The sequence below is a fragment of the Gobius niger genome (assembly GCF_951799975.1).
Source record: "Gobius niger genome assembly, chromosome: 16".
NCBI lineage: Eukaryota > Metazoa > Chordata > Actinopteri > Gobiiformes > Gobiidae > Gobius > Gobius niger.
In genome coordinates this window covers 18460027-18472453 of record NC_136867.1, presented here as the reverse complement: position 1 = coordinate 18472453, position 12427 = coordinate 18460027, and the positions used below count along the sequence as shown (strand labels likewise).

Sequence of the window (12427 nt, the reverse complement as noted above, 5' to 3'; positions counted from 1 at the left end):
ACAGCAATCATTTTGAGATTGTCATCTGGTATACGCTCATTACTTTTTCATTGCTCGATCATGCTTTATTGCAGAAAAAGCTGCGTGGGTTATTGCCCAGTGTAGAGCTCGGGATTGTATGTGAAATACACTCGAAGCCAGACTGGATGGAGTGGAGGCATTATATGAGCAGACAGGCTCAGATGGATCACAGACTCACGTTCCCAGATTATCTCCGAGATGATGACACAATGACGCGCCAGTTCAACCATAGTCAGACAGAGCAGTTCATATTAGGTTTGTAGTAGTTTTATTGGGCATGGTTGATCCCTGCAGCTTTTAGTGACACGGGTGAATGAATGAAGTCTTTTCTATATTTTCCTCTAATCACATTATTTTTGCATTGACCATAGCTTTGTATTGTACATGTTAAATATTATAGAGGCAAAGTCCCCTCATTTTGAGTCCATTTTGATAATACATAAGAAAGCTCCTATAGTGTGAGGAGAGGCTTAAAGGAGTTTTACCGAGTTAAAAAAAAAAAAAAGTAATTTCCAACATGTTCCAACAATGTCCTAAGGTGTAGAATGAGCCCAGACCTGTTCACCACACTGACACTGGCACTCAAAAGGGTGTTAATTCGGTCCGAAGTATCTATCTATCTATCTATCTATCTATCTATCTATCTATCTATCTATCTATCTATCTATCTATCTATCTGTGTTCATTTGGATAGGCCCAGTAACTATAGATATTAGCCATAAACCAGGAAGTCAACACATCTGCATTTTATAGCTAAAAACCAAATACCTTTAAACCCCTACGCTCCAGTATGACTATGTGTTTTGAGAATGTTGACATGAACGCAACTTATTGCAGATAAATGATACGTAATTCTGTTTTCTACAGGTCATGGCGGTCATCGAACATATCACCCCGAGTCCCTCCAGATCACAGCTTTTCTACCAACACCGAAGTGAACTCGTCCCAAGTGAATCTACGTTCAGATTTTCTGCCTAGATACCATTTTCGTACCATCCGTTCTGCTGCTATTACCAACACGCTGATTCTGACTCACCCCAGAGTGAACCTTAAGCCTTCTACCTACAGAGCTGACATGTACTAGGGTCAAAAACAGCTTTATGAGTATTAAGGCATGTTTTCATTGCAATGTAGGCTCTTTGTCATTGCTCCTCTCTCCTCATTGGTTGATGTTACTTGTATTATTTGTACATGATCATGAGATGTGCTCACTGCTTGCTTTTAGGATTTACATACGACTGGGATCATCAAAGAAAAGTTGTTCAGGTTGTCAGTGTTAAGATATATTTATTTCAATTTCCCTTTGTTGCAATCCGGATTTACAGTTTTTTGCTCGTGTTAAAACAACAGAAATAATACAATTGCTTGACACTGTAGCGTTTTGGCCAATAATTGTGACCCAATGAAAGCTTATCAGTGTTAAATCAGTGCGATAAATAATGTGCTGTTTCATTTTTATCTCAATCTGAAATATGGAGTTGGCTGACAAATGTGCAAGTAAATTTAATGACCCTTGAATTTCTGTCTGTTTTTACAATGAGCATGAAAACTGTGAACAAAACCTGTACAAAACAATCTGTGCTTACAATCAAAACCAGAAAAATAAATCATTTTTGAAGATACACTTCTATTGTTGGTTTTCTGCTACATTCCTGCTATACATCAATGTTACAACTATTACATACATACAGTATATACAGTACATCATATGTAGACATTAGTGTGCCACATTTCCTTGTGTGCATATTAGGTTATTATAGGGGTCAGAGAGCTAATTCTTCTTGAAAACACTAAACTTTTGTGTGTTAAAGCTTTGTTACCTGATCTTCCCTGTTCAAACTGACATTTTTAGTTTTGTCCCAAAACTTGTTTCTAACGGTCACAGTCCCTCCTGCACAACCGGAGTGTTCAATCAAATAAATCATATGCACATGTCACGCCCGTTTACAGCTTTGAGCAGTGGCAAAGTGAAGCAAGGGGGATCAACCCCATAAATTGCAGTAACTTAGATTCTACTTCTATCTTCTGCTACTCAATAAATATTTAGTTGCAGACAATGCAACATGATCTGTTTTTGTTGAGGTGGCAATAATACATTTACTAACAACAAAAAGTCAGGCACCCCAGCTTTAAGAGCCACAAACAGTTTTAATGTTAAGTCTTGTGTGAGCACAAAATCAGAATTAGGTCTAAATTTAAATTTGAAGTATAACCACTTGTAAAGAAAGTCACACCAAGCTTTGCTGAACCACGTTTATCACTGTTATACATAAATGCTGCAATGTTGTTTTTCTTGTGGTTAAGTTTAGGGTATTACATTTGTGTAGTTGTTTGACCACCCCCAAAATGCTACTGGGCCAGCCACTAAAGGTTTGCCTGCATCTGGTTTAGGCCTTACTAACAAACTTATGTCAACTCCGAAAATATCTGTTTATCATAGAAAAGCAGTTACCAATTAGTAGTTTTTGTATCTCCCAAATATTGATTAACCTGTTTAAAGGGGCTCAGTTCCCAAAAAGATTATGCGCATATTGATGTAGAAGTTATTGGAGCTTCTTTTTATTTATATTTTATTATTGTTAAAAATTGAACTCTTAAGATTAATTTCAGTGGTTCCTAAAGTGGGGCACCCTGGTGGGCCTCAGAGGCACTGCAGGGGAGCCCCAAAGCCTGTCTACAAAACAAAAAGATTTAGTTTGAATGGAAACATATATGCCTTTGTTGAGATTTACTGCTTTAAATCATTCTTTCACAGTCACAGTTATTTGTTTTTTCATGTGTAGTGTAAAAATTCTTTATAATAGAGTTAATTATTGTTATTGGGGGCCCACACGGGACTTTAGGACTTTTGTCAGTTTACTCTTGCCTAAACATTGGTTCCATTGGTGCCGTCTTTGCGGGCGATGATCTTGTACACACTTTCTCTGAAGCTGCTGTCAGACGTGAGCCTTCGGGCCGTCGCCTTCAGCTCCTCCATCTCACCGTCGTCTCCGTGGGCAACCGCAAACGACCGGGAGTGTTTCACTGGACACCAGGGCAAGAGGAGAGCAGAAGTAGAGCAGAAAAGTAGATTTAAGAATGAGAAAACCTTGTCTATAATATCATTCTTAACTTGGGAAATGAGCCTATTATGATATGAAAAATAATAATGCTGTATCAACGAACATGTGCTTTAAGATAGACTTACACCAGTGTCGTCTGGAGGCCCTCCTCTGGATGCGGCAGCTCTTGATTCTTCGCGCCGCAGCTTTGTGGAGATACACCGCGTTTTTCATGATCGCCGGGAGCTTGGCCTCCACCTCAGCAGCACAAATGCACTCCTCAAAGAACTCTGCAACACCATGCTTTCATTAATATTTCCACATGACTTACTCGGTCCGTAACATTGTGATGGGATTTTTGGGGGGGCATTTTGAAACTTTTTTCCTTCAAAGAAATGCCAACTCAGAGCATTTAGATATCCTGTGCTATTGTTTATCTCATTGGAGCCAAATTTGTAAAAATGTAGGCCATGTTTTAGCTTTGCACCTAACCTGTGAGAGTGTACACTGCATCTGTATGAAAAAGTAATGCGTATTGTGTCCAGCAGGGGGCAGATTAATTGTAGAGAGCAGTGGACTGTATACTGCAACCTCAGATTAAAGATAGATGTACATTTTGTTGGTATATGTGTCCACAAACTTTTAACATAATATCGACGGCAGTCAAAAGAAAGTGTTTATCTGCACATTGTTTGTTTTGGTTCTAGAGACAATTATGCATTATTATATAGTAGAAAGAGCCCAACCCTGGCTGTGGGATAGTTTATAAACCACTAAGAGTAAATGTGACCTAAACTGCCTTAAAGTACTTGGAACAAGCACTTATTTGATGTGTTCATGCTTACATTTGTACTCAGAATAAGTTAATCTGCTTCTATATTTAGCACCCTTAAACACTTCTCTGTAATGTGATGCCAGTGTTACATAAATCCCTGTTATGTTATATCAAACCGTGGACCAACTCACTCCGGAGCTGAGTCACGTCTCCCTTCATCTTCTCATCTTTCTCTTTGCTACGGTCCAAAGAGTTCAGGCCTTTCTCCAGATTCTCCAGAGCCTCCTCTGCAGACTTCAGCCGCTGCTCCAGCTGCACCCGGGACTCAATCTCAGCCTGGAAATATAGCATATAGCTTTCATTAGGTTTGGATTTGGATGTTTTTGTCCATAGAGGGAAGTTTGTCCTTTGCATTTGATCCTATACTGCCCACATCATCACAGGGGGAACACTGTATATTAGTGGAGCCATTTAGTATAGTCTGGAAATCATTTGACCTCGTTTTGAAGGGGCATGATGTTGCTGAACATGCTGCATTTATCCAATGGGAGGGTTTAACTTTTATTTTTTGTACCCAACTAAATCCAGGCGGTGTTGTTTTTGGCAGGGTAGAGCAAAAGCAAAGTATGACCATGTTTTGGGATATATATATGAATATCTTTGATTGTGTTTTGTCTGCAAGACGGAACAAGTCATTTCTAATGACCCATTTTGGCTTAGAAACTTGGAAATGGGACAAAAAATAAAGTCTGTGCAGGCTCGATTGAAAGATAATACACAGACAAACAATGGTAACATGAAGCCTTTGTGAGATCTGATATGCGCAAGAGACTCAATCTATGACCTGGAATTTTAAAAATCATTTTCCCGTCGGTGTTTAGTACCTTGAGCTCGGCCTCTGTCTGCTGCTTGTCCACCGTGAGCTGAGAAAGAGACTGCTGCAGAGTTTTGGCCTGAGACGAATAAAACTCTCGCTCTTGCTGCAGCACCACTGACCGTTCCTCGTTCTCCAGGAGTCTGAAAGAAAAAAAAAAAGTCTCTGAGTAAATCTAAACCTGATCTACAGCAGAACTATACCACGGTTTCCTTGGGCTAAAATTGAACCATAATAAACCATGGCTATGCAGTTCTAAACATAAGACTATCCCAAATGACGACAAAGCAGCACACATCACTGGTTAATGTCATTTTGCACGTTCTAGATTTCAACTTATAACAACAGCTGAAATCGAAACCTAAAAAGTACAGTGCTGCGCATGGAAACAAATGATATAACTGCGTGTCCTGTGACGGTATCTGAACATTAGTGCTTCACAGTCAATAGGGTGCTGTAAAAATCCCTCTTTTGGAGCTGCCCGTCAATGCACCGCTTGTTCAGGGATCAATACACATTTCCACTCAGACCTCTGCTCTTGTACCATTAGCAAAGACCTGGCCGGACCTCTCTGCACGGACTAACATTATCAGATTGTTATTGATCTTTGGAGTCTTTTGAAATGCATGTACTGTATGTGAACAGTCAGGGTCAACATATGGGGAAATTGTCTTTTGCATTTGGCCTGTGGATTGCAGTGCTCAGAGAGGGAGCAGATTTTGAGCTAGATTTTGAGGGAGAACATGCAAACTCCGCACAGAGATTCCCCACATTGTCCAGCAATCAAATCTATAGGGCCTTCCCGCTGTGATTGTTCCATCATTTCGGGCGACTTACTTCTGCGCAGCCTGGTCTTTCTCTTTGAGTAAAATTTTCATCTGGTCTTCGATGTGTTTGAGGTCCTGGAGCAGCACGGTGTCGCCCTCCTCTCCTCCTCCTCCTCCTCCTTCTTCTTCATCTTGCATCGCGGAGCTGTCCTGATCCTCAGTGTTGTTCTCGTTATTGTCCTGATTCTCTTTCACCCCAAGGAGATCCAGAGTCCGCTGTTTCTCAAAGGAAAGCTCCTGGAAACAATAAAAGTAAGAGATTGAAGGGTGAAGTGTCTTGCCCAAGGACAAGACAAAAGTATACTGGGAGACAGTTACAGAGCGAAAGACAGATCCAGCTCCTTCAGTTGATTGGACTTTGAAACCATATTATATTTCATTTGTTTTTTATTACACGAAATGGCCTTATGTTAAGCGGCTAATCTAAAATCTACAGTAATGCTAATAGGGAATTCATACCTCAATGGACTTCTGTAACATGATGGTCAGACTGCCCAGCTCCGCTTTCTCTCTCTCCACTCCCTTCAAAGAATGAACCGTTCCCTCCAGGTCTCTGTAATGGATACGTACAGTAAATAGGCAGCAAATTCAATATGCTAGACCAGTCATTATTCATACAGAGTCGTTATAAGTGTTATGTACTGGAATGGTCTTAACATTATTAAAATGTTTCCCGGTAACCTCTGTTTTGGAGGTTTTGATTCAAAAATGATGTGTTATGGCATGTACTACAGCTTGTATACACATTAAACTGGAAATGTGGTCAATTATTCATGTGTAGCACTTAAGTTCCGAATCAAACTCCAGGTAAAGAATGGATGGATGGATGGATGGATGGATGGATGGATACATACATACATACACATAGTAGATACATAGATGGATAGATGGATAGAAATAGTACATACTGCTTAATATGATCTTGTTCCGCCTTCAGCTCCATCACCACCTCCTCATATTTCCGCTTCTCCTCCTCCAAGATTTGGTTTAGACGCTCCAACTCCTATCAACCATAAATGCATTCATGTTAATACACTGTCTGACCAAATAAAAAGTCGCCACAGGCTTTGGTTACAGCACACAATTTTTCAGCAAGATCTTGTGTTGATGATGGGAGAGGGTGACCACTGTGCAAAGCCTTCTCCTGCACATCCCAGAGATTCTCAATGGGTGTGAAGATTTGGACTCTGCATCAGTTGATCTTGATCTTTTGGCAAATAGTGCAGCAAACCCGGTTAGTTAAATCCAGGCGTGTAATTCAGTGTCTCGAGCCTAACCTCTCTCTGTGCTCTTTGATGGCTCAGCTCCTCTGTTTCCTCCATCAGTTTATCTGAAAGAAAGTTGTACTCACATCAGCAAGGGCGTAGAAAGCACAATAATGTAAATAGTGTACACTTCATATACCCAGATACTCCTGCTTCTCTTTGGCGAGCTGCAGCCCCTGAGCCTCCAGACTCTCGATCATGGCCTCTCCGAGCTGAGAGTTCTTCCATGTCCTGGAGGTCGATTAACAAATGATATCAAAACAAATGAGCCTCAGACAAAGGACGGCAAATCAATGGCAATCCTTGTTTGGACAAAGAGGTATAGGAGCAGTTCAGAGTACAGCGCAAAAACAATTCATGTTGTTATTCATCACTAATAAATGCAAAACCAGAGTTGTATGCTTAACAAATCTGTCTCTTTTGACTTTAACTCAAGTTTATGTGATGTCAGGATTGTGCCGTGTTCATTTCTCTAAATTGATTTGATTTCTGTGTGTTATACCACTTGGGCTGGGTACCATTAAACGATACCAATACGGTATCGGAAAAAAAGTTTAGGAGCTACGAAAAAATAAAAGTACTGAAAGCAGGTACCGAAAGAACGATCTTCTACTGTATCTTTAGATCAAAGTTTTGATGCAGTTGGTCCAGGGAACGCATTAAAGGGAGTGACTCAGTAGTTTCAGCTCAAAGAAATGATTTTTCAAAATTTTCACCATTTCTGCTCATTTTTTTCCCTCATATTTTTTGCCAAATGTTTTTCTATTTTTTTTTACACATTTTTTTTCTGTATTGTTTTTCATTTTCGCAATTTTTCTCTCAAATTTTTGCTCATTTTATATTTATTTTTTTACTAATATTTTTCCTATCCCCCCCCACTTTTCCTAATTTTTTTCCAAATGCATTCCTCTTTTTTTTTCCTTATTTGGCCCCATTTTCCCACCAACTTTTACACAATTTTTCCTTATTTTTACCACAATTTCCCCCCAGATTATTCCTAATTTTTCCATGCATTTTTTGACATTAGAGATGAACCCAATATTGTAGATTTGCAACTCTTCCACTCATTATTGTTTTGTACTCTAGTTCTTGGTGACAAATATGTTAGTATCGGTATCGAAAACCAAGTATCGTTAAAGTACAGGTATCGCAAAAAATGTAACGGTACCCAGCCTTATATACCACACAGCAAGTGTCATAGATATGAAACAAACAGCAAACATTTAAAAGTACATTTTAGGTTATTTTCACACTGTATTTGCTTACACTTTTCCCGACTCCTGAATCATCTCCATCCACTGAACCTGCTCCCCCTCGGACTCAGCCGCCAGCACTATGGTTCCCTGCAAAAAAACATTTTACATGATCAGCTACACACCTGAACAGCAAACGTCAACAAACATCTGTCTCAAATATTTAAGTGGGTGATCTAATAAACTCATGCTCCAGAAACATATCTTTTTATTTTAATTACAGATGTTAGTGCGCCATAACTGTCCCCCATGGGAATCCCTGTCTGCGGAGCTAGTCCCTGTCTGATGCATCTGGGACGTTAGGTGCAGTCACTGTACATCACCAGGGACCTACTCCAGTTACAAGACCCACTTTCTTCCAGTAGCAAAATGTGTCACAAAGCTGATGACAATGGAGGATAAACAGCCACTTTAAATTCATGACCTACAAACAATATTACAGTAGCAGTTTAACACTTCTACACCGTTAAGGAAGAATTATAATGTACTGTATGTGAAAGATACAGAATGGAAATATAGTACCAGGCTTTAAAGTTTTCAAAAACTGCAACAAAATGATTCAGGTTTTACGTCTGGCTCAGCACGTGAACAATCCAATGATAGGATTGAACAGTGGAACATATTTTGCCAATACAAAAATATGATACATTTCTATAGGGAGATCCCTCTGTAAATACCATAGACAAAGGCCACTGTTACTCAACTGTTTGGTAGCGCACACTTTATTGAATCATGTGTTGTTTATAATTCTGCCTATCACTACCATTCTCTACCAAGTGTGTCATACTCAAATATCCAGTTTAGTTAAGGGTTTAGTTAAGGGTTGGACTAGTTTGGACTGGTTTATGCTGGTTTGGATTGGTTTAGACCTGACTTGGATTGGACTGGTTTATGCTGGTTTGGATTGGTTTAGATCTGACTTGGATTGGACTGGTTTATGCTGGTTTGGATTGGTTTAGACCTGACTTGGATTGGACTGGTTTATGCTGGTTTGGACTGGTTTATGCTTCTTTTGACAACTTTTAGACTGATTTAGATCAGGTTTGGACCCGGTTTCAACATTTGTTGTTTGTCTCCCAAATGGTTAGAAAACCTTTTTTTTTTCTTTTTTTCTTTTTTTTTTTATCGTTGTGGGGAAACATTAAAGGGATAATCTATAGACGTGATTCTCAACCTGAGATGGAAAGACAGGCTTCATTGCGGTTCAAATTAAGACATATTTTTATTGTTCTGTCCTTTTTGTCAAGGCTCAGTCCTGTCATAGACCTGGGTTAGATCAGGTGGTACTCTGAGCCCCATTTCTACTTAGTTTAGAAAGTTCAAGGTACTGCACTAAAATGATAAAATATTCTGCAACTCCTTGTTTTGACTCTTGTTGTATTATTTGAATGCGAGTTTACGGGTGTGTTTTCTTACACAGAAGTCTTCCAGGTGGATCTCGATGGCGAAGGGCATCCCCATGTTCTCACTGGCTGACACCACACATCCGCCCAAAGGAATGACTCCCTAAAATCACAGAATATTTGAAGTGCCGTCTTCACCAAATGAATGTGCCCAGTCATTGTTGACAAACCTTTGGATGGATGTTGAGGCACCTGTTGGTCTCAAAGTTTCTCTTTTCGTTTTCAGCATAGTAGAGCAGAAAGCTGTCTTTGATTATGAAGAATCTGAATCAGGAGAAAGTTCATGTTTAAATGCAAATGCTTGATGTTCTTAATGCAATGACAATAACAACAACAATGTAATGTTATGTTATTCTGTAAAGCTGACAAATGGGAGAATTTTAACAATGAACTATGACATAATACACTAAACATCACAAAATCTCTTCCATCAGCTGAGATTTACACTTTTGCAGACACATCATGCAGACTTACTGCAAACCAAAAGCATTTAGTGAAGTGACAAAGCTCATTCAGTCATAGGACCTTTATGACATAAGTCAGAATTGATCTGACAAATCCAGTGACCCAAAAATAGATGTTGTGAAGGATGTTTTGTTATATAAACTAAGAGCATCACTATGACAGAAGGTGCCAATTCAGGTATTTGTGCATCCAACAACATATAGCTTTAACTTATGATATTGTAGTATTCATTTCTTTTAGATTATTAGTGATCTTTTAATACATTTTCAAATCTGATATGGGAACAAATATGTGTTTATTTTATTCATCTATATGAGCGATTATACTGAAGTAAACAGTTTTATGTGATTACATTTTGCACTAATACTTCAAACCTGAGGGAAACACTTCATTTTACACTACCCTTGTTACATTGTACCTGCCAAATTTAGTACATTGTAATGTGAAGTGTAACAATGTGTAATAACCTGTAACTATAACTAGTGTTACATACAAAATAGAATCATTTGTATTAGTTTGGAGGTACATAATGTAACAACACATAGGACCTTGATTCTAATCCTAACCTTAAGGCCTAACCCTAAGGGTCTTATGACTTTTTTCATTATGTATCTCCAAAGTACTAATACACATTATTCCATTGTGTAGGTACTACATAGGTACAGGTTTTTACTACTAGCTTGTACTAAATTTAGCTTGGTACAATCATGTATCAAAGAAGTGTAAACTAAAGTGTGACCTACTATTTACGTCCATGTGTGTTTATTAACATGCACTATCCCAAACAAATAATTTTATTTATTTATTTTTAAATAAAAATATATTAGAAAGACAGATTAGTTTGCTTTTATGTCCAAAAGTGATCACACAACAGTCAATACTAATCATTTTTTAAATTAGAATTGCAGCATTTCCCATCTCTCACTCACCTACGGGACCACTTTGCTGAGGGGCGTCCGAATGGCCTCTTCCACAGCACTCCGTGAATCTGCACTCTGGTGCTGATGTCCAGCGCCTCCGAGTCCGACTGCTCCATGGACGACCAGGGCGAGTGTAGAGAATTTCTGGACGAAGAGGAGAACATGATCCAGGGCGGCTATCCTTCCTCCCCTGTCCCGCAAAGGGATGGTGACAACAATCAATGGGGAAAAAGAGAGAATCAGTCAATAGCAATTAGCCCCCTGTAACACCAGATAGTGCACACCCGTATGGAGAGAAGAGGTGCATCCCAGTGAGTCGGTGAAGTGGAAAGATGCAGAGGTCAATAGCTGGCAGTGCACTGGACGCAGGAAAACACCAGGGACAGAGGGAGGATGCGATGGGGAAGGGAGGGAGGAGATTTAGGAGTGAAATGCCAGGGTCAATAATACATCTGAGCTTGTAAAAATCCTTTGTTGAGATTACTGTCGCCGTCTCCAGCTTTGGCAGGTAGTTGATATGGAGAATTAAGCAAACCGTCTGCCGCTTGGTGTGTGTTGGAGGCCGGCATCAAGAGGGGAGCGGGGATAAACAGTGCGAGTGTATCAGATTAATTTACAGGACATGTGTCAGAGCGAGTGGACCATGGATTAGAATGATGCGGAAAGCTCAGGCTCAGCTCCCAGCGGCGAAAGCACAAGAGATCAGCAGCAATGTCCTGCCTGAGAGAGAGAGGATAGATGAGTATACTTACAGCACGATATTTACTGTAATAGGATTGCAGGCTCATTCAGATTATGAGAGAAACGGCGCTCTTTAAATTGTGGTTCTCAAGTAGTGGGTCACGGACAAAAAGCGATGCGCATACCTCCAATTTGGAGAAGAGAATTCAGGGCTTTCTGAACAACACAAGAACAAGACGACCCCTTAAATATATTACCCTAGTGCATTGTATGTGACATATAACTAAACTAGTGTCCTTTCCAAGAGCATCCTATTCTGTTTGAATTGATATAAAACAATCACTATAAATCTAATCTTGTTGTTTTATGGCCAGACTCAACTAAAAAGGGGAAAACAGCAAAGGAAAAGCTAAACATATGCAACAATATAACAAAAAGTAAAAGCTCACAGTGTTACACAACTGCTGAAAGGGCATAGAGGGGACAGGAAGGAACGACCTCATCTAAATGACTGACAACTTTTCCGGTGAACTTCCTGACTGATCAATAATTTGAATTGTGGAGACAGATAATCAATTGAAATTAAAATGCATAACTAAAATAGGATAGACTATGTAGTTGAAAGTCAGTCGAAATTATTATTTTACTAATACTATCTGACGTAACAAAAAGAAAACGCAGTGAAGTCACTACTGTAATCACAGTTATTGTAGCTGTAAGGCATATTTTGTATTGTTTGTGTAAGACATGTCGGCCAACCTAGAGTACTCGCATTTTAATTGACCCAATCATTACATCTCGCTTCACCAGTTATAAAATGTTTAATTTAGTCATCATAAAACACAATGCTTTACGACTTATATTAACAATCAAGCTGTGGAAATAAGGCAGACTCTTTCAGG

The 12427-nt window shown here is 39.4% G+C and overlaps 1 protein-coding gene across 1 annotated transcript; it reads right to left on the bottom strand.

Annotated features, from left to right (window-relative positions):
• Window positions 1–2821: 2821 nt before the first annotated feature.
• plekhd1 (pleckstrin homology domain containing, family D (with coiled-coil domains) member 1) lies at window positions 2822–11672 on the bottom strand. Its single transcript, XM_079573097.1, has 14 exons — window positions 11597–11672; window positions 10854–11034; window positions 9630–9723; window positions 9473–9562; window positions 8070–8146; window positions 6943–7034; window positions 6816–6868; window positions 6447–6541; window positions 5998–6091; window positions 5549–5775; window positions 4722–4854; window positions 4029–4173; window positions 3209–3352; window positions 2822–3045 (listed from the first exon to the last, which is right to left on the bottom strand). Exons 2-14 carry the CDS (start codon window positions 11006–11008, stop codon window positions 2888–2890), a joined length of 1557 nt encoding a protein of 518 aa, XP_079429223.1. The 5' UTR covers window positions 11009–11034; window positions 11597–11672; the 3' UTR covers window positions 2822–2887.
• Between the last annotated feature and the right edge of the window lie 755 nt (window positions 11673–12427).

Bases quoted from the DNA above. Each gene is read 5' to 3' on its own strand.
- plekhd1 (XM_079573097.1), bottom strand. From the start codon at position 11,008: ATGTTCTCCTCTTCGTCCAGAAATTCTCTACACTCGCCCTGGTCGTCC. The intron at 9,563-9,629 runs GTTTGTCAACAA...CTGTGATTTTAG, and splicing joins GCCTCAACATCCATCCAAAG to GGAGTCATTCCTTTGGGCGG. The intron at 3,353-4,028 runs GTGAGTTGGTCC...ATGGTGTTGCAG, and splicing joins AGACGTGACTCAGCTCCGGA to AGTTCTTTGAGGAGTGCATT.